The sequence below is a fragment of the Gadus morhua genome, chromosome 15 (genome assembly GCF_902167405.1).
Source record: "Gadus morhua chromosome 15, gadMor3.0, whole genome shotgun sequence".
NCBI classification, from domain to species: domain Eukaryota; kingdom Metazoa; phylum Chordata; class Actinopteri; order Gadiformes; family Gadidae; genus Gadus; species Gadus morhua.
In genome coordinates this window covers 22574275-22597628 of record NC_044062.1, presented here as the reverse complement: position 1 = coordinate 22597628, position 23354 = coordinate 22574275, and the positions used below count along the sequence as shown (strand labels likewise).

At 43.9% G+C, this 23354-nt stretch overlaps 2 protein-coding genes and 2 long non-coding RNA genes across 10 annotated transcripts in view; 1 reads left to right on the top strand and 3 right to left on the bottom strand.

Annotated features, from left to right (window-relative positions):
* Positions 1–9618, top strand: part of cep170aa (centrosomal protein 170Aa) — a 50177-nt gene extending 40559 nt beyond the window's left edge. For 2 of the 7 annotated variants that reach the window (XM_030379092.1, XM_030379093.1), the window contains exons 15-23: positions 211–1737; positions 2373–2423; positions 4120–4429; positions 4729–4960; positions 5426–5593; positions 6023–6111; positions 6421–6514; positions 6629–6680; positions 6829–9618. In XM_030379092.1, the coding sequence (XP_030234952.1) occupies positions 211–1737; positions 2373–2423; positions 4120–4429; positions 4729–4960; positions 5426–5593; positions 6023–6111; positions 6421–6514; positions 6629–6680; positions 6829–7172 (2867 nt within the window). In that variant the 3' untranslated portion in view covers positions 7173–9618. The remainder of the gene's footprint in view (positions 1–210; positions 1738–2372; positions 2424–4119; positions 4430–4728; positions 4961–5425; positions 5594–6022; positions 6112–6420; positions 6515–6628; positions 6681–6828) is intronic. The other 5 variants (XM_030379094.1, XM_030379098.1, XM_030379095.1 and 2 more) reach the window with 5 other exon arrangements.
* Positions 9619–10415: 797 nt separating this feature from the next.
* Positions 10416–12109, bottom strand: hint1 (histidine triad nucleotide binding protein 1). Its single transcript, XM_030379114.1, has 3 exons — positions 11935–12109; positions 11532–11636; positions 10416–10742 (listed from the first exon to the last, which is right to left on the bottom strand). The coding sequence occupies exons 1-3, from the start codon at positions 12043–12045 to the stop codon at positions 10578–10580; spliced, it is 381 nt and encodes a 126-aa protein (XP_030234974.1). The 5' UTR covers positions 12046–12109; the 3' UTR covers positions 10416–10577.
* A 642-nt stretch (positions 12110–12751) lies between these two features.
* On the bottom strand, positions 12752–16482 carry LOC115559919 (uncharacterized). Its single transcript, XR_003979645.1, has 3 exons — positions 15701–16482; positions 14376–14521; positions 12752–14216 (listed from the first exon to the last, which is right to left on the bottom strand). It is a non-coding gene; the product is annotated as an uncharacterized LOC115559919 (long non-coding RNA).
* Positions 16483–19231: 2749 nt separating this feature from the next.
* LOC115559920 (uncharacterized) lies at positions 19232–21445 on the bottom strand. The gene is made up of 5 exons (XR_003979646.1): positions 21350–21445; positions 20869–21061; positions 20623–20697; positions 19763–20159; positions 19232–19622 (listed from the first exon to the last, which is right to left on the bottom strand). It is a non-coding gene; the product is annotated as an uncharacterized LOC115559920 (long non-coding RNA).
* Positions 21446–23354: the final 1909 nt, after the last annotated feature.

Here is a 23354-nt window from a genome sequence, read left to right as displayed (position 1 = left end):
AAGCCTTTAAGTCGGTCAGGAAAACCCAAAGAGGAGCAGAAAGTCAAATGTGTGAGAATGCATGCACACGATAAATCTTCCTTTGAATATGAAGAGCATAATCATAACAATAATATGAAATAACAAGGTGTTAAATCGGTAAAAAACAATCTAAATTCCAGAATGGCTAAAGCGCCGGGGATTTCACTGAGACGTGTCTGTGTCTTGCAGAAGCCTCCAGTAAACGCAGGACCCTCCCCCTGCTCCCGTTGGACGAGGCACGCTCTAAATCGGCCACCAAAGCCCCGGGGCTGAGGTCGGAGATCGGGGAGAAGCAGGACACGGAGCTCCAGGAGAAGGAGAGCCACATGGAGCACCAGGGAGACGGCCAGTCCCACACTCCCATGGAGGAGGGCGGGATGGAGGGCAAGGGGAAACCAAGCTCCGCCCCTTCCGCTCCCAGGAACGCCCCCGGGAGCGCAGAGCGGAGGAAGCGGTCGGAAGAGAGGAAGGGAGGAGGAGGCGGGGCGGAGGGCGGGGAGCTGAAGTCGGGGAAGCCTCTGCTGCGGCAGGGCAGCTTCACCATCGAGAAGCCCAGCGCCAACGTGCCCGCCGAGCTCATCCCGCACATCAACCGGGGCCACGAGCGCAGCGACTCCACGGGCAGCATGGACACGGCCACGCTGCTCAAGGACACGGAGGCGGTCATGGCCTTCCTGGAGGCCAAGCTGAGGGACGAGAACAAGCTGGACCCGAAGGGCGCCAAGAGCGGCGGCTCGGCCAAGGCCTCCTCCGCCTACCACGCCTCCCGGACCGGCTCCATCTCGCCGGAGTCGGACGTGGACACGGCCAGCACGGCCAGCCAGGCGGCCGGGGAGGCGGACCGCAGGGCCCTGGCGGCCGGCGCCCTGAAGCAGCGCCGCTCGCTCAGCAGCATGCACCGCGAGAAGAGCAACGTGAGCGCCTCGTCCAAGGCGGGCGCCGTCAGCGCCAGCGCCCGCGAGCGCCTGGAGAGGAAGACCAAGAGCCGACCGTCAGAGGCCGCGGGCCGCGGGGACGCCCGGCGCCCGGCGCCCCCGCCCGCCTCCTCCAGGGGCCGCCAGCCCTCGCTGGACCTCACCGACGACGACCAGACCTCCTTCCCCATCTCCGACATCCTGTCCTCGGACCAGGAGAGCTACTCGGCGCCCGGGTTCGGCAGCTACCGCCGCCGCGGCTCCCACCTGTCGGCCGACGACCTCCTGCACCCCGGCGCGGGCGCGTCGGCCAAGGGCTCGGCCAAGGCGGGCCGCAGCCTGCAGGCCGCCACCGCCGCCTCCCTGGGCAAGCAGGCGGCGCTGCCCACGCCGCGGCCCACCCGGGCCTCGCTGCTGCGCCGCGCGCGCCTGGGCGACACCTCCGACACGGACCTGGCCGACGCCGACCGGGTGTCGGTGGCCTCGGAGGTGTCCACCACCAGCTCCACCTCCAAGCCCCCCTCGGGGCGCAAGGGCCCGTCCCGGCTGGACATGCTGGCCCAGCCCCGCAGGCACCGCCTGGGCTCCATCTCGGCCCGCAGCGACTCGGAGTGCACCGTGGGCCGGGGCTCCATCTCCTCGTCCTCGCGTCTGTCGGCGGAGACGGCGCTGCGCCTGGGCCTGCGCTCCTCCACGCCCACGGAGAGCCGCCTCACGCCCAGGATGAGGGCCAACAGCGTGTCCAAGCTCACCGAGACCAAGGGCAAGACGCAGGCCACGTCGGGGTACTGCTCCCCCACAGGTGAGACTCACTGCTGTGTGTTAAGTTTTACAATGTACAAACAAATGTTTCATAACCTTATAAGAACGTATTCTAAGACCTAGGCCTGTATATTGTAGGTTCTTTCTTTCTCATAGAGAATGGTCAGGCCAGTTCTCACACCAGTAACTCAAAGGTTAGACTGTGGAGGTACCGAACCACATAATGTACGCTTTTCAAAGAGGTGTCATCGTAGGACAAAACACAGGGGTCGTTCATAGCAGTGACTATGGGTCTCCTCTTTTTTGTATCAGGGTTGGAGAATAAAATGGTACTAGCTGGTTCATAAAGGTAGCAGACCCATGTTGGTGTTATGAGTGACACCTGTGTTTGTCCTACAAAGGCGCCCCTGGGAAAATGGTCTATTGGCTTTTTGTTTGTTCAGTAGATGAACAACAATACGTTTTATCATATATAAATGCAGCGTGTCATTCCTAGACTATTACTAGTTGATGTGTTCAGAAATTATTCGGCCTGTCCTCAGCTTTACAATTGAGTATTAGTAGTAGTGTTTGTGTTGTCTCATGTAGGTAGTGTATAAATCTGATATGCCATTCCATGTCTTGACATATTCCATTGTGTTGTGACAACATTGTGCGTTGGTTTCCATCATCTAGACAGCCCTCAGCCTGACCCTGAGGGTGGTGCTACTGACGAGGCACACATGGGTACTGTACCGAGCTGCAGAGCCTCCCATAGGAGTGTGTGTGTGTGTGTGTGTGTGTGTGTGTGTGTGTGTGTCAGGTCTGGGTCACAAAAATGGAATTACATATAATGTCAATAGAAAATAGGAAATTATTTACCAAGGTATGGCAGCATAATTAAGAATTGACTTATCAAAGTACAGTTACTTGAATCATAATCAAGTAACTGTTGATTATGATTTTGACGATAGATACTGCCCATTACTGAGCTGACCTTTTGAATGTCAACACCAGCATAGTGACCCAGCCCTGGTGCTTGTTGCTGTGGTTTCTTTCAGCAATCCATATAATCAAATGATGACGCAAACGCCCTTAACCCTATTACTATTAACTGTTTCTACCATAATCGTTTGTTTAAAAATTGCACGCAACAATGTTATGATGCAGACTGACATTAATCCCATTATGTTTGGAAAGACTGAAAATGTCCTGAGTCTGTCTTGTTCGACATTGACATGAATGGCTTGGGATCTGCTTTTAGGTGGCAGGTTTGTTAACCAGCTTCTGTTAAATGTGCCATCATAATGGCTGCTGCTGCTACCTCATTTTTTTTTTTTTTTATGTTTTCAAGAAAAAGACAATGTAGTAAAATAGAAATATTTTAATGGTTTGTGGTGAAGTCAGATGTACCTACTAGACCAGGAGATTTAATCCTGTAAATTACTTACTGCAAGAAGCATTACTAAATATTTAAATAAAACCTCTTTCCCACTGGAGAAAAAAAACCTCTAACAGCATCTAAAATCAAGCTTTTGTCCTTAGTGGGAAAGGTTACTGTTACCGACTCACTGGTTGTTATCGGCTCCTGCTCCGATCGGCGGTGATAGAAAAATGACAGCCGGGCACACATTTATTTTGGCCCTTTTTCCGGTTCGATGCCGTGACGCGAGTTGGAAGTTCCAGGTGCGTCGTAGATAAGGAACAACATGCTAGAGCCATGTTGTTCCTCATATTGTGCAACATGCAATGCTGGCAAGACAGCGAGGTGAGAAAACATCTCCTGACTCGAGAGAGAGAGAGAGAGAGAGAGAGAGAGAGAGAGAGAGAGAGAGAGAGAGAGAGAGAGAGAGAGAGAGAGAGAGAGAGAGAGAGAGAGAGAGAGAGAGAGAGAGAGAGAGAGAGAGAGAGAGAGAGAGAGAGAGAGAGAGAGAGAGAGAGAGAGAGAGAGAGAGAGAGAGAGAGAGAGAGAGAGAGAATAAGGAAGACAGGTTAATGGCACTGTGAGAGACACCGCGATATACAACAACATAGCCATGTCCGAATTAGTCGCTGCCGAGTTTGAAAGAAAGAAGTTACCACCGTAACTTGTGCACTGGCCTCTACGGTGCCCTGTACTGTTTACGCACCCGGTTCTCAGGCACGTTTGTGAAGTACCACACGAGAAGATAATCCGAAAGGCGTACTCACCTACTTGCAATGGGAACGGACTCAATCGCCTTTTTCTAGCGGGTTCTCCAGAGTTTAAAACCTACACATAAGTGCTCATTTTTGTGTAAAACATTATTATCTTTTGTCTACATACCAGGTGTTTAAATGATCTGTTCAAATCTGGCACATCCCGTTACTGTTGATTTCATTGACTGGATGATCAGCGAGGATGCTGAAGGGAAATCCTGCAGAGAGCACTGACTGATGGCGGATGTTGTCTCCCCACATTTAGTGTCCAGCAGCAGCCGGTGGAGGCGCCTGCCCCCAGAGTATGGCTCCACCTCTGAGGAGGAGTTTGGCTCCAACCGCAACACCAACCCCAAGCATGGAGGCCGCGCCCACCTGCGGCCGCACCACCCGGTCTTACACCGGGGCTCCGCCTCCAGGCTGACATCTGCCGGGTCCAACCCCACCTCCACCACCGCGGGCGGGGCCGGCTCCGGCCTAGTGTCCAGTCCTGGAGGGGTGGTGATGAAGCACCGCATGAGGGAGCAAGACGAGTACATCCGGGACTGGACTGCCCACAGCGAGGAGATCGCCAGGTACGACCAACTGCACTGTCGTTCTGTCCTTTGATTGGTGATCAATAATGATTTTGGTTCCGGGTAATCATTTTAGTTAGCATTTCAGGACTTCTATTTATTAATACAATTAGAATATTACTCAAGTATATTATTAGTCATTACTCGATTAATTGTAGTACCTTTTGTCTGTGGGTCATATTAAAAGTTGTAGCTTGAGTAGGCCCTCTACAAGGCATAGCATGTGTATTTTGATCTTTGATTCATGCGTGCATGTTCCTGTCCCTGTGCTGATGCCATCCCTGTGTGCCGGTTAACAGGTTATTCCCCTGTGTGCGCAGGATCAGCCAGGATCTGGCCAAAGACTTGGCGATCCTGGCGCGGGAGATCCACGACGTGGCGGGCGAGATCGACTCGGTCAGCTCCTCCGGCACGGCGCCCAGCACCACGGCCAGCACCGCCGCCACCACCCCGGGGTCGGCCATCGACACGCGGGAAGAGGTAGGCCCCGCTCGGCCCGCGCAGCTGGACGTAGAGAGGAGCAGCAGAAAGGTGCCAGGGCTTTTTTCTACTCCACTTCCTTCGTCCGCCGCCGCTGAGCGTCCCCCGCGTCATTCCCTCATCGCCGCCCCCTTGAGGCCGCAGGGGCAATGACGAGACGGCGAGCCCTGGCCTCGCCCTGTGTGGTCTTAATTTGCGCTTAATTTCTCACATTTCTAATGTTTCAGATTTTTATTTCCTATCCTTTCCTATGTTTTCTGATTTTGGATTGTTGTTTTTTTGCCATGAAAGAGAGTGGGCATTCATCTGAATATTTGATGAAATAGCAGACTGAATGAGCTAGGAGCCTTTTAACGTTAAAGGACTTACTTTTAACCTTTTAATCTAAACCCGCACATAATATTCCCAGCATCTCGATCTTTAACTAATTAATCATATCTGAAATAAGTTTATTTTATATTTCAATCTCTTCAATCTCTTTCAATCTCCGCCCTCCGTTTCCTCGTCTGTCCGCAGCTGGTGGATCGGGTGTTTGACGAGAGTCTGAACTTCAGGAAGATCCCTCCTGTGATAACGCCCAATAAGGCGCCAGAGATCAACGGCAAGCCGGTGGAGCTCCGCCCCCGCGCCCCTGACACTCTGGAGCCCAGAGCCCTGCGGAGACGCACCTGGAACAGAGAGGAGGTGAGAGAGGAGGAGGACGTAAGGGGGGGAAAAAGAATAATGGGTGTGGGGGTCACATCTCCTCCACTACCATTGAGAGTTAGGAAGTTAAACTGTACAATGAGGGATGATTCGGTGGCCATGTTAGGGATGGGGCCAGGACACCGGGGTTGGCCCCCCTACTCTTACAACGAGTGCCTTTAGCAAGAACCGAAGGGAGTCAGGACCTCAGTCTAACATCTCATCCGAGAGATGCTGCTCTTGAACAGGATCTTTCTCCAGCCTAGGAAAATCTCAAAATAACAATAAAATGTTTTAAGTGATCATATAGTATATCTGTATGGCTAGTTATTTTAGGGTTATTTTATGTTATAACTGATGATGATGATGTGTCCAGGTCTATTGTTTCTGAACCTTTAATTAAGTGCTGAGTTTCTTGTGCCCGTGCAGGCTGTGCTGGACAGTCTGCTCATCACGTCTGTGACACAGCTCTCCTCCAAGATAAGGCAGTCTGTGGACAAGACCGCTGGCAAGATCAGGTACGTCCTACCTCACGTCACCTTCAAGTATTCATTCAAATTATTATTTGTGCCGCAACGTTATTTCTGACCACTAGGTGAAGAGCCTAGTTGGTTATTTTCGCCTATTACATGAAAGGATACATTATCATCATTATTGGGCGTTTCAGTTATTGGTGTGAGAATTGGCCTGAACATTCTCTATGAGAAAGAAAGAACCTACAATATACAGGCCTAGCTCTTAGAATACGTTCTTAGAACATTATGAAACATTTGTTTGTATATTGTAGAACTTAACACATTGTATGCATTTTGTACATTTGCTACCAGAATATTATTCAAGGATAAAGAAAGGAATTGGGAGGAAATTGAGAGCAAACTGAAGTCTGACACAGATATCCCACACCTGAAAACCGCCAACAAGGTAAGAAGCTGTACATTTAAAAGGATGGAATAAAGTCATTCTTCTTCATGAGGGGGGAATGGTTTAGACTAGAGCAGTGTGTTGATTGTTTGTTTTCTCTCCCGTTCTGCGCAGGAATTCTCTTCTATTCTGCTTGAGCTGAAACGGGTGGAGAAACAGCTTCAAGGTACACTAAATGAACAGCAAGCACACACATATATATATATATATATATATATATATATATATATATATATACATATATATATATATATGTTATGTATCAAATATATGAAATATAACATACCCCATGTATATCTCTCTCTCTCTCTCAGTGATCGACGTGATGGTGGACCCAGACGGCAGTCTGGACGCCCTGGCCAGCCTGGGGCTGACCAGCCCTACGGCCGCCACCAAGCCCCTGGCCGCCAAGCCCCCGCCCCCCTCCAGCAGCACCCCCAGCGCCGGGCCACACCCCCCCATCCCAGGCTCCCTCCCTGAGATCATGCCAAAGCCTGTTGTGCCGTCCGCCCCCACCAAGAGCCAGGCTGTGTCCGGGGGGCCCCAGCATGAACCAGCCAGGGGCCTGAGCGTGGTGGGGGCCATGGGAGCCGGGATCGGGGGGCCGCCATATGGACGCATCCGGCCCAGCGGAGAGGAGGCCATAGCTCAGAAGTGAGCGTGATTATCTGCCGATCAAAGGGAACCGCGGGGATCCCCTTTCACACTCATACACAGACAACTGTGGTAAACCAGCCCAACGTTTAATACCAGTTTAAGACAGAATCTACCTGGGACTGGATTGATCAACACATGAGTTCACTTACAACCCCTTCATATGTGCTAACTGGCCAACTTAATGCCTAGTCGTACGGCACAACAACTCTGCACGGCCAAACGGGGCAGAGCATGTTCCAGGGGTCTCCTATGTGCTCCTCCACATTACTCTCCCGTTTCCGGACAAGACGTCCACAACTTGCCTTAAAGCACACCGGCCTCAGTCGATCCTGAGGATCCATTCCGCTCAAACACAAACCACACGACAATATCAAACTCAATTGCAATATAAGATACTCTTATACATTGTTCAAATATAGTATTCGGTATGTTTTGCGTTATATCAGCAGTCTGCAGTAAAACAATATGTATATTCTTGCTGCCTCAACAAGTGCCCAATGAGATACAAAGCCAAACATATTCCAAACCAGACATGCTATCCTCTGAAAACGCTCTGGTAATGTGGGAGCCATATGGATGTCATTCATATGTGGTTCCCTCTGCCACACATTTCATTTATGTATATGAATCTCGCTACGAATTACTCTCGCTACTCGCAACTCCTCCGTCCATCTCTTGAAGAACAGACTTTGCTGAAGCGGATTGTATCATCTCTCCGAACCCCATCCCTCCTGTGTTCATCATCCCGAATCTCCTTACCGCTTTGTGAAGGAAATTCTAAAGGAGAACTTGACTTGGTCCCTCCCTAGTAGCATGTACAGAACTGAATGCAAAATTTCCTCTATGGATGTTAGTGTCGTTTTTTTATATGTATGGATTTGAAAGAAGGAAAAAACCTTTAGGAAACTAACGATGGGTCTAATTTGTTCATACATGTCACCTACCAAAGCTAACTAGTCGTAGCATAAAAACATTTGTGAATGTTTTTTTTCTATTCCCTCCATGTTGTATTTGTGCAGAAGCCCAGGAATTTGTAGTTGAAAATGGCACTTTCTTTTTGTCAATTACTTTTCTTCTGATGTACAAATATTCGGCAAGAAAGACTTAAAACTCGTCTCGATAGATCTGTTATTATGTCCTGAAGAACATATCGAGGTTTAAGCAGATGTCTTAGTCTATGTGACACGGATGACAGCATTTTGATAATCAGCGCCCTTAAGTCTCAATCTACGGTACATCCCAGAAGTGTCCTATCATTTCCAATTGGAGTTTTTTACTACTTTGTAAAATGTTTTACTTTGAAAGGGCCAGTTTGGAATGTGATCTTTCAACATAATTCCTTCTAATATTTAGATACTGTATAACAATCCAATAACCATAACATTAGCTTTTAAATGCATTGACTGACAATGAATCTGAATTCAGCAATATCTTCAAATGTTTTTTAACAGTATAACCATCTACTTCAGCACTGGGATACTTCAGTGCTGAGCCACAGAAAACTGCTGGAATGTCTGGTTTAACGGTGCAAACATTTTTCAAAACACACACAGGGCAGCTTTCACAAGGCTCTCGTTTCAGAGTTTGAAAATGCCTTTGATGGAACATCACTTCATAATTATTGAACATGGAGTTCTTCTGATGGCGCATATTTCTTGCCAATTTTTAACAGCGTAAAGTTGCATAGTTCATCTTACACAGAGAGAGAAAGCTCCTATGTGAGTCCTACTGCAGAATTATGCAGCAGAATTATGCACAAAGGCAGGGTTGAAACATGGCTGCTTTACTTCTTGTTTTTGGGGAACTACACATTTTCTAAGCCTCTATTTATCGTATAGTCTTTGTTCTAGATTAAGCTGATTTAACAGTGTATTAGTACTTAGATAACTTGCCAATAGTGGATTTAGGTACCAAAATACATAGTGTTCCTTTTCTCCTCGCTATACTGTACTGTAACTGTACAATGTTTTAAAACCAAGTGATAGAGTTAACAATTCAATGGCATTGGTAACAAATGAGGAAAGAATGTTCTTGTCAAATAGGTCATTTCTGTTGTTTTGCACTTTTCTGTACATTATTTTGTGGTGCTTCATTTTGCTAAGAGCAGTACAAAGTGGTGCGAGGCACTTGTCAAGTCACAGGTATTCTGATTGTCCTATGGTCTTGTCTCCATGAAACCACTGTCTTTTCAAACAAATCTGTTCTTGCTATTTTTGTGCCCTATTTTATCAAAAGATCATGGGGCAATTGTGAATACTTGGTACATGTTTATTTTTCATGTTTAAGTTTACATGTCTTATCATTTCTTATCATTTTTGTTTCAAAAGAACCCCAACAATTTATTTATTTGTTCTTTATTTTGTTCATGTCGACTTTGTGTTTGGTATTGTTTGTTCTATACATTTGTTACTTATAGTTAATAAAGCAAGACCTATTTGGAAAAGGTTTTTTTTTCCCATTGTGTTGGATTATGCACTATATGCACAGCAATGGTTCATAAAATAAGTGGGAGTGAAGCGTGGGTTAGTTCTTCTGAGAGACTTAACCTATTAGGTCTAACCTAGACCCCGCCTAGGCTCCACCCCATCATCGAGCTGATCCTGTCTGATTAACCAGCAAGGTTTCAACGTACCACTTTCCTACCGGCCATTCATTCAATTAAAATGGTGGTGCCCTCTGGGACCTAGCAAAATAAACTAAATAAACCGACAACACAAAACATTCCACTCAATTGACCAAGCAGGTTAAATAGAGGTGACATTACGGGGATACCAGCATCCACTTTTGGACAAAATCGTTTCCAAAAGGTGGTTATGGGAATAACATGCATGTATATACGACAACTGATACGACAGATGAAAATAGGCTTAAAACTATAACCCCATGGCACTACATGATACATCAGATTTTGTGAAGTCAAGACTGATCTCTTCGGCCCCAACTTAGTGCTGCTAGAGCTCATGTAGCCAGGGCCCGGGCAGGCTAGCTCAGGTATAGCCCCCTTTTCAGTATATAACGGCAACCCCCATAACAGTAAAATTGCACCCAATGTCTTAAGCACAGGTTCTACAATGCTTTAATTAAAGTAGGTTTACATAAGTTATTATGAAAACATTTTATATAATAAATGCAAAGTATATATATAAAAAATGACAATGCATAATTGTGAAGTACATTTATACAACCATAAACAGTGATATATAATATCTCTAAACTACAGATCATACAAAATAAACAGACGGCATCAGTTTAGTGCATTTTATTGAACATAACCAGTGATTTTTCATTTCATGCCAGTTCTCCTAGACCCATTTCAGACTAAATCAAACAACACTGGATACAACCCAGCACAGACTCTTTGAGAGGGGTGCCGCGGTGATGGCTCTGGGAGTGGGAGACTGGGCAGTTAGCCGGGGGGCCAGGACATCTGGCGCCCACCCATGACATGAAGGTGAATGTGGTAGACCGACTGGGCGCCATCGGGCCCGTCGTTCAGCACCACCCTGAAGCCTTTAGCCAGCCCCAGCTGGGCCGCGCACTTCTTCGCCACAAGCATCAAGTGGCCCAGCAACTGTGGAGACACACAGGGTATCAAGCTTCAATGTAGGCGTCACACCAAACGGAACTAATAAACATTTCCGAGCAGCATAGTAGCTCCTACAGTCAAAATGAAAGAATGCCATTTAATTGAAAGAGCTCCATCTATTGGCTGTAGATGGAACTGAAACAGGGACCACATCAATACTGCAGTCCTTCAACAGAGACGCCAACTCTCAGCATAAAGCCTGATGACCCTCATCACACCCTCTCAGGCCACTCCTCCGATCTCTACTTACTACTTGGAGACTGCTTTGAATACATACATACAGCCAGACCCAGACAACTTTAATCGGTAACATAGATTTTGAATGTCATATATTGAGATTCTAGCTAAATATGAACTATATAAACCACATATTGCCTAATAACTGCAGGACCTAAGCCTGTTTAGGTGATGTCTGGATCAATAAGTCCCAGACCTGGTGGTCAATGGTGATCATTGACCTAATCCCTCTGGTTGCCAAAAAACTACTTTTTCAATTGTTGGGGTAAAGATGAGAAGCTGGGAAATGGCTGCAATAGTCCTGCTTCTTTACTTGAAGTATAGTCATGAATAAACAGAAGTCTGCTGTGTGCGGGCCCCAAAATGGTGCCCGCACACAGTTGGTGACCAACTCTCAATGAAATCTCACTCCCAGTCTGAAAAGCCCTGTTCATACAGGATTTAAATATTCTATTACCATAGTTATTTCAGCAAAGCATGACCTTATCAAGCATATAAATACAAGAACATTAGTCCATTTGGATGAGTGGTACTTACTGCAGCATCGCCATCCTCAGCTTGGGACAGCTGAGTTATGGGCTTCTTCGGGACCACCAGAAAGTGAGTAGGTGCCTGAGCAGCGATGTCTGGGAAGGCTATGCACTGAAAAACAAGCAGTAGAGACATCAGACAAGGCCAAGTAATGTTAAGTAAAAGACAGGTTCACATTACTACTGACAGTCATTGCGGAGATAGGCTGACGTTATACTGTAAATTCGTGGTCAAATAAACATTTTGGAGACTTACATTAGATGAGAAATTGGAGTATGATGCAATGCAATACATTATGGAATAGGTCATTTGGTATTCTACAGACACTTAATAACACCTCAGGTGCAAAGATAAAGGCTACTATGTATGCAGAGCTGGCCTACCGTTACGTTGCAACAATAACACTTGCCTGTTCATCTTCATATATAAGAGTTGCAGGAATCTCCTTGCGGATTATCTTTCCAAAGATCGTATCTCCACCTGGCAGGGCAGCCTGCGACTTCACTATTTCGTCCGCCATGGTGGTCGAGACGAGAGCGCAGCACTACTGCCCCCTTATGATCAGAGTTGCCAGATTGGGCGGGCCAGATTTCCCGCCCAATGTGGCAACACTGGCTGCAGTGCTCTGCTGCAGGCGTTGCCAGATTGGGTGGGAAATCAGGCCCAAACTGGCAACACTACTTAGGGTCTTGGGAGCTGTAACGTGCATACCGACTGCTATTGGTAGATTCATGCCCGAGCATTTGGAAGCGTGTTCAGTGATTGGCTGCTGGCTCTGGTTTCGCTTTCCAACACGGAAGTGAGCTAAATAAGTCAACATGCCCGGCTGCGTTCCAATAACCAATACTATCATACTATTCAGTATGGCAGAAAAATATTGAGTATGACATAGGAGAATGCAGTTCGCCAAAACTACCAGGATGTTGAAATCAGCGAAGTCACCTGTAGTGTGTCCCAATTGTATGTATACTACAGTATGTACTACAAGTAAAAAGAAAAAGTGCTTGTAGTAGGCCTACGTAGTACTGCAGGAAAAATGGGGCTGCGTTCCAAATATCATATTTTTTAAGCGTTGCAGCCATAGATATATAACTAGATGCCTCGTCCGCGGTGCTGGCCAATGGAGTCGAACGTCACCACTGGCGGCCATCTTACCACAGTAAGCTGCTCACCAATAACATTGTGCTGGTATTGATTAATGTACTTTTAAAATAACCATAACATGCTCAATTTTCAACCGATTTTCAAACCGGTTGGTTTTCTTATAAACGTCAGAGTTGTAGGTATGACAGTATATACTTATGAATAGTTGTTAGGTTCTAAGAAAAATAGAATAATGTTCTAAAATAGGTACAATATTTCCCTTTACAAATATACATCAAGAAAGGCTGCACGTTGAAATCCCCACCCTGTACAAAGATGTATGTAATTATAACCATGTGTTTTCATATGAAATGAACATTAAACAGAACAGAAAGGTGAAGTAAATACACACATGCACAACGTATTCATGTTATTTATGTTAAATCAATATTTGGGCTACTAAAACTCAGCAATCTATTGTGTTGGTAACTTCACTCAAATCTATCTACAGTCAAGTATGCATTTAGACAGATACGATGAAATATGATTATAATATGTGCAACTTTTGTGGCTGTTTAAGACACATTGAAGGCATGATGTCACCATAGGTTTGCAGAGAACTAAATGTGGAGAGAGAGAGAGGCAGCAAAAATGGGCGGGCCCACAGAGAGACCCACCAGGGGCGTAACATTGGGCTAATGCCCTTTGAAAAGGACTGTTTTATTGAGCTTCTGTCGAATGTTGTTGCTCTGTAAGCTTAGTGTAGTCATTTTAGCGATGTGGTGTAGCCTTAACTTAAAAAACAAAGAGACAACTAGTGTTAGCAACGTATGGTGATGGCTGTCTATGCCACACTGCGTGTCGCCGATGTGCTCCCTGAGCACAAACACATCCTCTGACCCGATCCTCTTCCGTACAATGTACAAGACCTCTAGCAGTTTGAAGGGCTGTGATCGTCTGAAACTAGCTGATGCCTGGCGAATGACCCACCCTGCTGCCCTGACGACCCTCACTGTGCACTCTGATGGAATCACCAGGCCTCCATTGTTTCTTAGACACAGCAGGTGGTAGCTCTGGTCCTTGATGGCAGATGCAGCGTCTGTCACCAGGCTGGCACGGCAGACATCACAGGACAGCTTCTTCAGAGCCCGTCTCACAACAAATCCTGAAATTTGGGTTAGTATAATATCATAACTTACAATAATATGCGTGGGGAAATTAAGGAAACATTTCTTTTTTTGGACTGTCAAGAGTGTTCTCTCACAGAGTTGACTATTGGCACTATCGGTTATAGGCAAAATCGACTTTCAGTCAGCCTTCACCTGAAATGTACACGAGAGCATTGTCCACAAGACCATCATAGCAGACGGGAAGGTTGCTGTGGTGGTCATGTACTAGGGCAGGAATGTCAGCAAATGGGGATGGAAGATCTTCTCCTCCTGCTAGAGAGGACATATCTACAGCTGACAGGCTTGTTGTCGATGACCGCTGATAGGGACTCTGTCTCATCCTGTGCAGTCCCATTGCCTCTGCATGGTTTAACAACTCCACACTGGGCCATCAGCTTTCTGAAGATCTATTTGAACTGGGTTGTTATTCCAGCGCCACCTTAAAAAAACACAAGATATACGAGTATATTACACAGATATTCAATATATGCTTTATGCTTTAAAACATATAGACCGAAAAACTGAAAACAATCCAAGCATTTGCTGAAACTTTGTCACTTAGTGTTGAGGCTCGTAAAAAATAAATTTTGAAACCTACCGGATGCTCTGATGGAGTTAAAGAGAAGTTCCAAATGGTCCTGGCTGAATCTGTAGGTCAGGACATATCGCTGTCCTTCGAGCAGCACAGGAACCATCGACATCAACGTGTCAATGTTTATGACGAAGCCCATGACAGAGAGGAACCTTCAAAAGCAAATAAAGGGGTGTTAAAGCTGACTAGTTTGCATCCCTGACCTTAAAGTATAATCTGTGTAAGGTTTAGGATCCTTAAAATTACTTTTAGGACACTAAAACCTTCTTGAATCAATTCACAACATAACATGCAGACCATGCAATACATAAACAGAAAAGAGCATCTCATGAACTCGATGGAGACAGGACAGAACATCTTACAGGACAGAGCATCTTATGAACTTGATGCAGACAGGAGGACAGAGCATCTGAACTCGATGCAGAAGACACAGAGGACTGTAGATAAACAAGAGAACAGAGCATCTGTTGAATTTATATCATGGACTTGAGGCACTGAAACCGGTAGAGGTTAACCTTAGATAATTTAATGATTTGTAAATTGACTACTTGTATACATCTCGAATAATAAAATAAACCCTTATTTTTCTAATTGAGCACACAATAATTTAATTAGAATTAAGAATTTGTACTGGATATTGGCGACTACAAATGTTGCAAGTGCATCACTAATTGTCGCTATTTTAAAAGAGCTCTTTGTTCGGTAAAGGGGTTTGCCATCCTCCATCTTCAAAGTGAGCAAGTACCCCCTGGCGTTAATCAAGAACTCCCTGGTGCTTGTCCAATTCCTGGAACCAAGGGGGGCTTTGAACCCTTTGGCTCTGGGATTGCGACTGTTCAAGATGTCAAACTGCTTGTCTGTTATCTTTAAACAAATATCTAAATTAACTCAAAGCACTGAAATCATCACTATAACTTAGTGTCAACAGGTATCAGATAGTAAACACCCAAGTATGAGGCATGGTTTGATTTCTCTCCATTTTCTCTGTGGCTATGCTTTTAAAATGTATATTGCTGCATTGCTTTAAACCTGTAAATCGGAGATGGAACAATAAGGGTGTTTTTGAGGAAAGTATGAGGTAGGTATTCACAGTTTTAACCAAGTTCTTGCATAGTGTTGAATTTGAGGAGGGTCATATTTATTGAATCGTTCCTGATGCCAAAATGTTCAGTTTTGGGGTAGCTGACCAACATATCAACTACAAAGGGAGGGAGGGTGTTAAAAGGGTTAAAAGGGGTTAAAGCAATTAATCACTCAAATGTTGGTAAGAAGTTAACAGTAGAATGTTGGGAAATGTTTTTGGTCAATGATGCAAATCCTAGCTGCATTACCTTAATTAATTCAGAAGTAGCCTCACAATCTTTGAACTCTGCATAGCCCACGTCCTGCAAGGTGTGGAGCGCCACTGCCACAGAGTTACTCAAAGTCTGAGCAGCCAGGGAGACCTTGATTGAGTTTATAAGGAGAAATGAAGAGCACATTAAAAAATACAATAAAGCACTAGAGCCCATTTCTATTGCGGCCCTCTATACATAAATCATCATGCAAACATGCCTTCATCTTCTGATTAGCAAAATTCACATGCTTATCTGTGACTCGATGGGCAGCATGTAGTCCACTTTTCTTTTGGACATTGTTCAGCTGAACTATGTACTTCAAATTGATACTGCCAGTTATGCTTCTAATTGGGCTGTATGCCTGCAGAATCAGATTCTTTTTCACTGCACACGTCAACTGTAAAGCACCATATTCTGCAGAATTATGTAAATAAAATTAAAATGTATAAAAAGCAGAACAGTCAGAGAAAATAAGCAATAATGAGCGTGTACCTGCAACATATTGCGTGTCAGCTTCAGCATGTGGCAAGCGTCCATCATAACAAAAACATTGTCATGGGTTACTGGATGTGGGAAATGGGTCTTCAAGGGCTTACAGGGGTCTGCTTTTAAATCGCACCCAAGTTGGGTGCACATACTGATATTTGTTGCATGACCATCCATTGTCATGCACACCACCCTTATCTGACGATGATGCAGCTCTTCTAATGATGCAGCTCTTCAAAAAAAACTTTTTACCATTTTGGACACATTTGAACTGTCCCAACATGTGAAAGAGACTACTCATTGTAAGGGCCACACTCTAGACCTGGTTATCACAAAGGGCCTCAATGTTTCTGATCTCTCTGTGACTGATCCTTCCTTGTCTGACCACTTTTGTGTTTTCTTTAATATATTTTTTATTCCCAACATACAGACAACATCAAATACTGTCAAAAAACGGTATATCAATGAAGAATCGTATGTACTTTTTAGAAAGGCCATCTCCTTACTACCACCTCTCAACCCATGTTCTGCTGATGATCTTGTAGAAAACTTTAATTTGAAAATTTTGAAAGTCATGGATGTCATTGCACCTTACAAGGTTAAAACGATTTCTGGAAAGCAAAAGGCACCCTGGAGAAAAGCTGCTTCTGTAACAGCACAGAAAAAAGAATGCAGGAAGGTTGAACGCATCTGGCGTAAAACAAAACTTCACATTCACCATGATATCTACAAAGAGAGCCTCCGTGCCTACAATTCAGACTTAAAAAGTGCTAGAGAAACATTTTTCTCCAATATCATTAAATCCAATAATAATAATGCAAAAACCCTATTTGCAACTGTTGACAGACTGACCAACCCCCCAACACAAATTCCACCTGATCTCCATTCCACGCAGAAATGCAATGAGTTTGCAGCTTTTTATACTGATAAAATTGAAGGCATCAGACGCGCCATCAATATCTCCACTTCAAATAAAAATGTTGGACTACCACCCTGTTCAGGCAAAAGTAACGTGGCAGGGATGGCATGCTTTAATGTTATTGACTCTAAAACTCTTGTGGAAACTGTTACACAACTAAAGCCATCCACCTGTTGCCTTGATTCTTTACCTACCAACCTCTTTAAGAATGTTTTTGACTGCCTAGCAATAGACATATTGCAGATAGTTAACAACTCTCTCCAGTCAGGCAACTTCCCAAAAGCCCTGAAAACTGCAGTTATTAAACCCCTTTTAAAAAAGCGGAGCCTAGATACCTCTATTATTAACAACTACAGACCAATATCAAATCTGCCCTTCATAAGTAAAATCATTGAGAAAGTTGTCCTCCAGCAACTTAATCACTTCCTGGCATCAACTGGTTGTTATGACACCTTCCAATCAGGATTTCGACCCCTGCACAGCACTGAGACCGCCCTCATTAAAGTTGTAAACGACATCCGTCTTAACACAGACTCTGGCAAAACCTCAATACTAATGCTACTAGACCTCAGTGCTTTCGACACTGTAGACCATACAATACTTTTGGACAGGTTAGAAAACTGGGTGGGGCTTTCAGGCACAGTCTTAAATTGGTTCAGATCCTACCTACAAAATAGGAACTACTTTGTTTCCATCGGCGACTTTGTATCAGAATCAACCAACGTGATGTGTGGAGTCCCACAAGGTTCGATCTTAAGACCCTCTTTATTCAACATCTACATGCTTCCACTAGGGCAAATCATGCATAATAACAATATTGACCATCATTGCTATGCTGATGACACGCAAATCTATGTATCGCTATCACCAAATGACTATTGGCCCATAGATCTGCTGTGCCAGTGCATTGAGCAAGTGAAAGACTGGATGTGCCGAAATTTCCTTCAGCTAAATGAGGATAAAACAGAGATAATTGTATTTGGTGCTAAAACGGAAAGGCTTAAAGTAACCCAACACCTTCACTCTCTGTCCCTGAAAACCTCAATCAAAGCCAGAAACCTAGGGGTTATCATGGATTCTGATTTACATTTCGAAAGTCACATCAAATCAGTTACAAAATCTGCATATTATCACCTTAAAAATTTAGCAAGACTTAGAGGGCTCATATCCACCGAAGACTTACAAAAACTTGTACATGCCTTTATCACTAGTAAGCTTGATTACTGCAATGGTCTCCTTACAGGTCTCCCAAAACAAACTCTAAGGAAGCTTCAGCTAGTTCAGAATGCTGCTGCTAGAGTTTTAACAAAGACCAAAAAATGTGAACATATTACACCAATTCTTAAATCGTTACATTGGCTTCCTGTAGGTCAGAGAATTGATTTTAAAATCATGTTGCTAACCTATAAATCCCTACATGGTTTAGGCCCAAAATATTTAACTGATATGCTTCCACTACATAAGCCTTCTAGAACACTAAGATCTTCTGAGACCAATCTGTTAATTATCCCCAGAGTAAACACGAAACATGGGAAAGCAGGATTTAGTTACTATGCAACAAATAGCTGGAATAAACTCCCTGAGGATTTAAGACTTGCCCCAACTCTGAGCACCTTCAAAACAAGATTGAAGACTTTTATGTTTGCTTTAGCTTTCTGCTAAATCTTAAATACTTTACCTTTATTTTACTAAAATGCCTTTTTAACTTTCCCTTTATTTTCTATTTTTACCAGAAAAATACATGACATTTGCTGAGTAATGAAGTTGTGTCATTAAGAGCTTGACGAAGTGTGAATTTGTTTGTTGTCTGGGCTAGAGTCCTAGAATAATTGTTTGTTGTTTGTTGTTTGCCTTTGGTTCTGGGCTAGAGTCCTAGAATATTGTAATAGATTGTCCTTAAGGTCGGGTTGTGGTCCCGACTTGGGTTCCAGAGAGTCTGTTGATCTGATCTTAAATAACTTTCAATTTAATTTTCTCACTTTCTTAAATACATTGCACTTTCAATTTTACTTACTAAAAAGCCTTTTTTACTTTCTATTTTACTCATTTCTTTGCATATGTTTTCTTTTACTTATAGATTATTTTATTGTATAACAATGTTTATATGTGAAGCACTTTGAGTCTGCCTTGTGTATGAAAAGTGCTATATAAATAAAGTTGCCTTGCCTTGCCTTGCCTAATGCATGTTCTACTAACACTTTCTGTGATTCTGGTGTGAGGGACTTGGTCAAATAATATGCAATTGGAGCTTTCCAATAACCTTGAAGCCCAACCACCATAAACACAAGAACCACAGAAGCTATGTCAGTCTCATTCAGTCGATCCCCCATGTCCACTTATCCAAACATTATTTGTGTCTGAGGATCATGTTGGATGTGTTTTTTGATGTACATGGCATCCAGCATCAGAGTGACAAATCCGTATTTGACCTCATCTTCCTGACGCCGTCTTTCCAGCATGTCCAACATCATTTTATTGAGACCAGGTCTGGCATCAAGAGAGCTCAGCCACCTTGTATAATTAAAAAGAAGATATTTAACCACGTAGTCATTTAACCACTAACACAAGCATCCCTATGGTGGACACACTAAATAATATTGTCTATAGTGCTTAATGTAATTCAGTGTAAAATTAGACATCATGAAGAATACCTTGAATGCAGTGAACTGGGATGTGGCAGGTCAATGTGCAGAGTATCTCTCAGGTAGTGATATGCATTTGGACCATGCAGATGGAGCGTAAGGGCAAGATCTCTCTGGGCCTTGGTGTACTCTACGCCTTGCCTCGACAGGAGATGAACCGGAAGATCGGAAATTCAATTAGAAAAAGTCATAGCATTCAAGCTTGTCTTTCAGCTCTTCGTTGATGAGGTTTTTCTCCTTCAGTTCCTCCAGAACAGCCTGCATGTTGTTCTTGGCCCTGTTTCCTCACTCTCGCTGAGGCTTCTTCAAGTTTGGCCTTCATAGCCGTAGGGCAAACAGGCAATGCATACAAGTGGTCGTCAGTGGCCTGCCGCTTGCGGCTCAATCTCCTCTCTCCAGTAGCTCCCTGTTGTTTTGGCAAAATATACAAATATATAAATAATAGTAATACGGAAATTAATAACTTACTTTTTCAACAATTCAATCTTCACTTTTGAATTCTGTGAGCCTGAATGAATTTTTAGGTTCTCCAATTCTCCAACAGAAAACACAACAGCATACTTTTAAGAAATTCTACAGGCTTCTCCACTTATAAGACGTTTTCTGGCTCTGGACAAAAATATAAAGGTTGCCTACCCCTGGGTGTGGTTTCAATGTTCTCACATGTTTATTCATTCCAGTGTCTGACTGAGAAAGTGAGATAGTCAGTGGTTTTCAAACTTTTTACACAGAGTACCACCTCAAATAATATTGGGCTCTTAGACTACTAAAACCATCATAGACCTGGGTAACATCAAGATAAAGGATTTAATATAACAAGGCATATGATGCTCTAATTAGTTTGTGACATTCCACATGCAAATACTCACAACACCAGGCATCAAGTCCATTGCAAGGTTGTCTTCCGCTCTTTTAGCTGTGGTTGTGCTTCTTGTTGCTACAGACTAAAATAAACATAAGTAAAGAAGTTTTGAGTGTCTAAAATGTGCTGTAATAAACAACACATTATATAACTTGCAGAAACAAAAACTAAAGTGTGACATTTAATCACATATTTATATTGATATATCAATCTTATACACCTTTAAATGATTGTGGGTCAATGATACACATACACTTTGAAGATGAGCTGGAAAGTTGAAAAGGGTTGGCACAACACCATCTTTAAGCCAGACATTCTGCCCCATCCTGTCAAAGTTCTCACTCCTGAAGTGGTCACTGCAGAGCAGTGTCCTGTCAGAGGCAGCAAAACCGTCCCTTCTTAGGGCAATTTCCTACTTTATCCTCATCGCTCTGGCTTTGGGAAACCTTAAAAAATTGAGAAATGCACCCAGATATATTAATAATTGTCAACATTTTCAATCAGTATTTAAGATTAACCGCACTAAAAACACAATAAAAAGGTGTCCAAAATTCCATTCAGTGATTGTGTTAACAAACATATTCTAAAAAGCCTTGTGTCAACAACAATCTAGCAATACTATCCCCGCTGTTCCTGTGTAAAAGGAGCTGTATTGTATATACTTCCGCTAAGTAACAATTACTTTTAGAATAACGATTATCCTAAAAATAAGTCATAATATTGTAATATCCTACAGGTGAAAGGTGATCCCACGGGTTCTCGTTTCGAGAGTTCGCAGATTAACGCATCCGTAGGCTGCACAAAAGTCTGGCATCTTCACTTGTCAGCAATGTCCTGTAGAATTCATAATGTAAGACAAACAAACCCGATTGGAAATCATGTGCAGTTTAATCATGTTCAACTTAAATTATATTGAATGTAGCAATTCTGCCTCTCCCATCGATGTAAAATTACTGGGTAGCTAGTAGCCTACCCGTGATACACAACTAAGCTGCACGTTAAATAGTTTTTCGAAGAGAAAATATGCAATTTAAACATGTTCAAGCATCCAGAATTATAACCACGTTAATAAGGTTTGTAAGAAACCAAACCGTTTGTAAATCTGTCAAGATTTCAGCGAGATAAGAGTATTAGCGTTTCTGCAGATCACTGTCTTACGTCCGCCACAACAGATTCGACCAGAAAGCTTTACTGTGGTAAGATGGCGGCCTATGGTGACGTTCTAGACGCCGCCATAGGGCATCTAGTTAATATATATATCTAAGGTTGCAGCTACCCAGGCAAAGTTCTTACTGTTGCACACATTATGCATACAATTGGGGTATAGTACAGGTGACTTCCCCGATCAGCACACCTGTACTAGTGCCACCTGTAGACTTTCAAGGGCTCAGATGATTAGATTGTGTCGGAGAGCAGCAGAAAGTTATGTCATACAGGCCAAGGATGTAAACACCAAGAATGTATTAAAGGGAAATTATGCAACTTTTTCGGCTTAATTTATTAACAGGTTAAGAGTCATTGTGATGGTTCTATAAAACTTTATGGGTCGATTGGTCGCTGTTTCGACTCCCCCAAGCACATCTTGGCGGAAAAAGGGAATATGCAAGTTTCTGCCAGCGACCCGCCACCAACTCTCGCGGGAGTCTCGGGTATCGCAAAGCACCGAATTGCTTTACGGCTTTTCTAAATAAACAAGAACCTGGATTCGGGGATTCAGCCTGTATCTGGGAGACGAGACAGACGAACAGCAAAACAACCATCAAAACAAACATGTTTGGTAGCGAGTACGCTAACACCCCAGCAAGCAAGCAAGCTAGAAACATACAGGGCTCACAACAAAACGGTTCCGCAAACACATTTTTACAGAGGCTATCAACATCAAGAAGCCACAATACAAAAAGGACACAGTTCACCCAAGGGTACTTACAATTTCAAGAGCAACAGTCGGCATCCGATTTGCAGTCTTCTTTTTCTTTCAGTTCACACTATTCCTGAGCAGCTCGCCCAACGTTTACTCGTATCTGGCCTCTCTGTCGCTCTCCCTTTTCTCTTCTTCTGTTTCTCCGACATTGGGTTTCTCTGAGTCTTTTTAGTCGGCTGATCCATGACGAATGTAACAATACCTTCGCTACTTGTGTTTATATCGAGCCGGTTCCGTATTTGTGGGTCTGTAAAGCCGTAAAGCAATTCGGTGCTTCGCGGGACCCGAGATTCCCGCGAGAGTGGGCGGCGGGTCACCGGCCGAAACTTGCATGTTCCCTTTTTCCGCCAAGATGCGCCAGTGGAGGTCGAAACAGCGACCAATCAACAAGAAAAAATAAAATAAAAAAAGTGTTAAAGAACCATCACAATGACTCTTAACCTGCTATATTAAGATAAATTAAGGCCAAAAAAGTTGCATTTAATACATAATAAATTATAGATTGCATTCTTAGGTCAACATCTGACAATTAGGGAAAGGTTCAGAGTACTAAGGGTGCTGGTCAGCTTATTTTTATTTATTTATTTTTTTTATTATTTATGAAGGACCTCTGCCCATAGCCGTTATTGTATGCGGGCACTGGGTGGAGGGCCATGGAGACAGATCTAGTGACTCGCACTTGGGGCATGTTATGTGTTGGTAAGAGGGAGATGAGTGTTTGTGAGGTGCTGTGTTGGAGTTGAAAATAAAATGTGATAGCATGACTGTAAATACAATTTTGAAAGGACAGAGCGTGTGATTGAGTGAGTGCAGTGCAG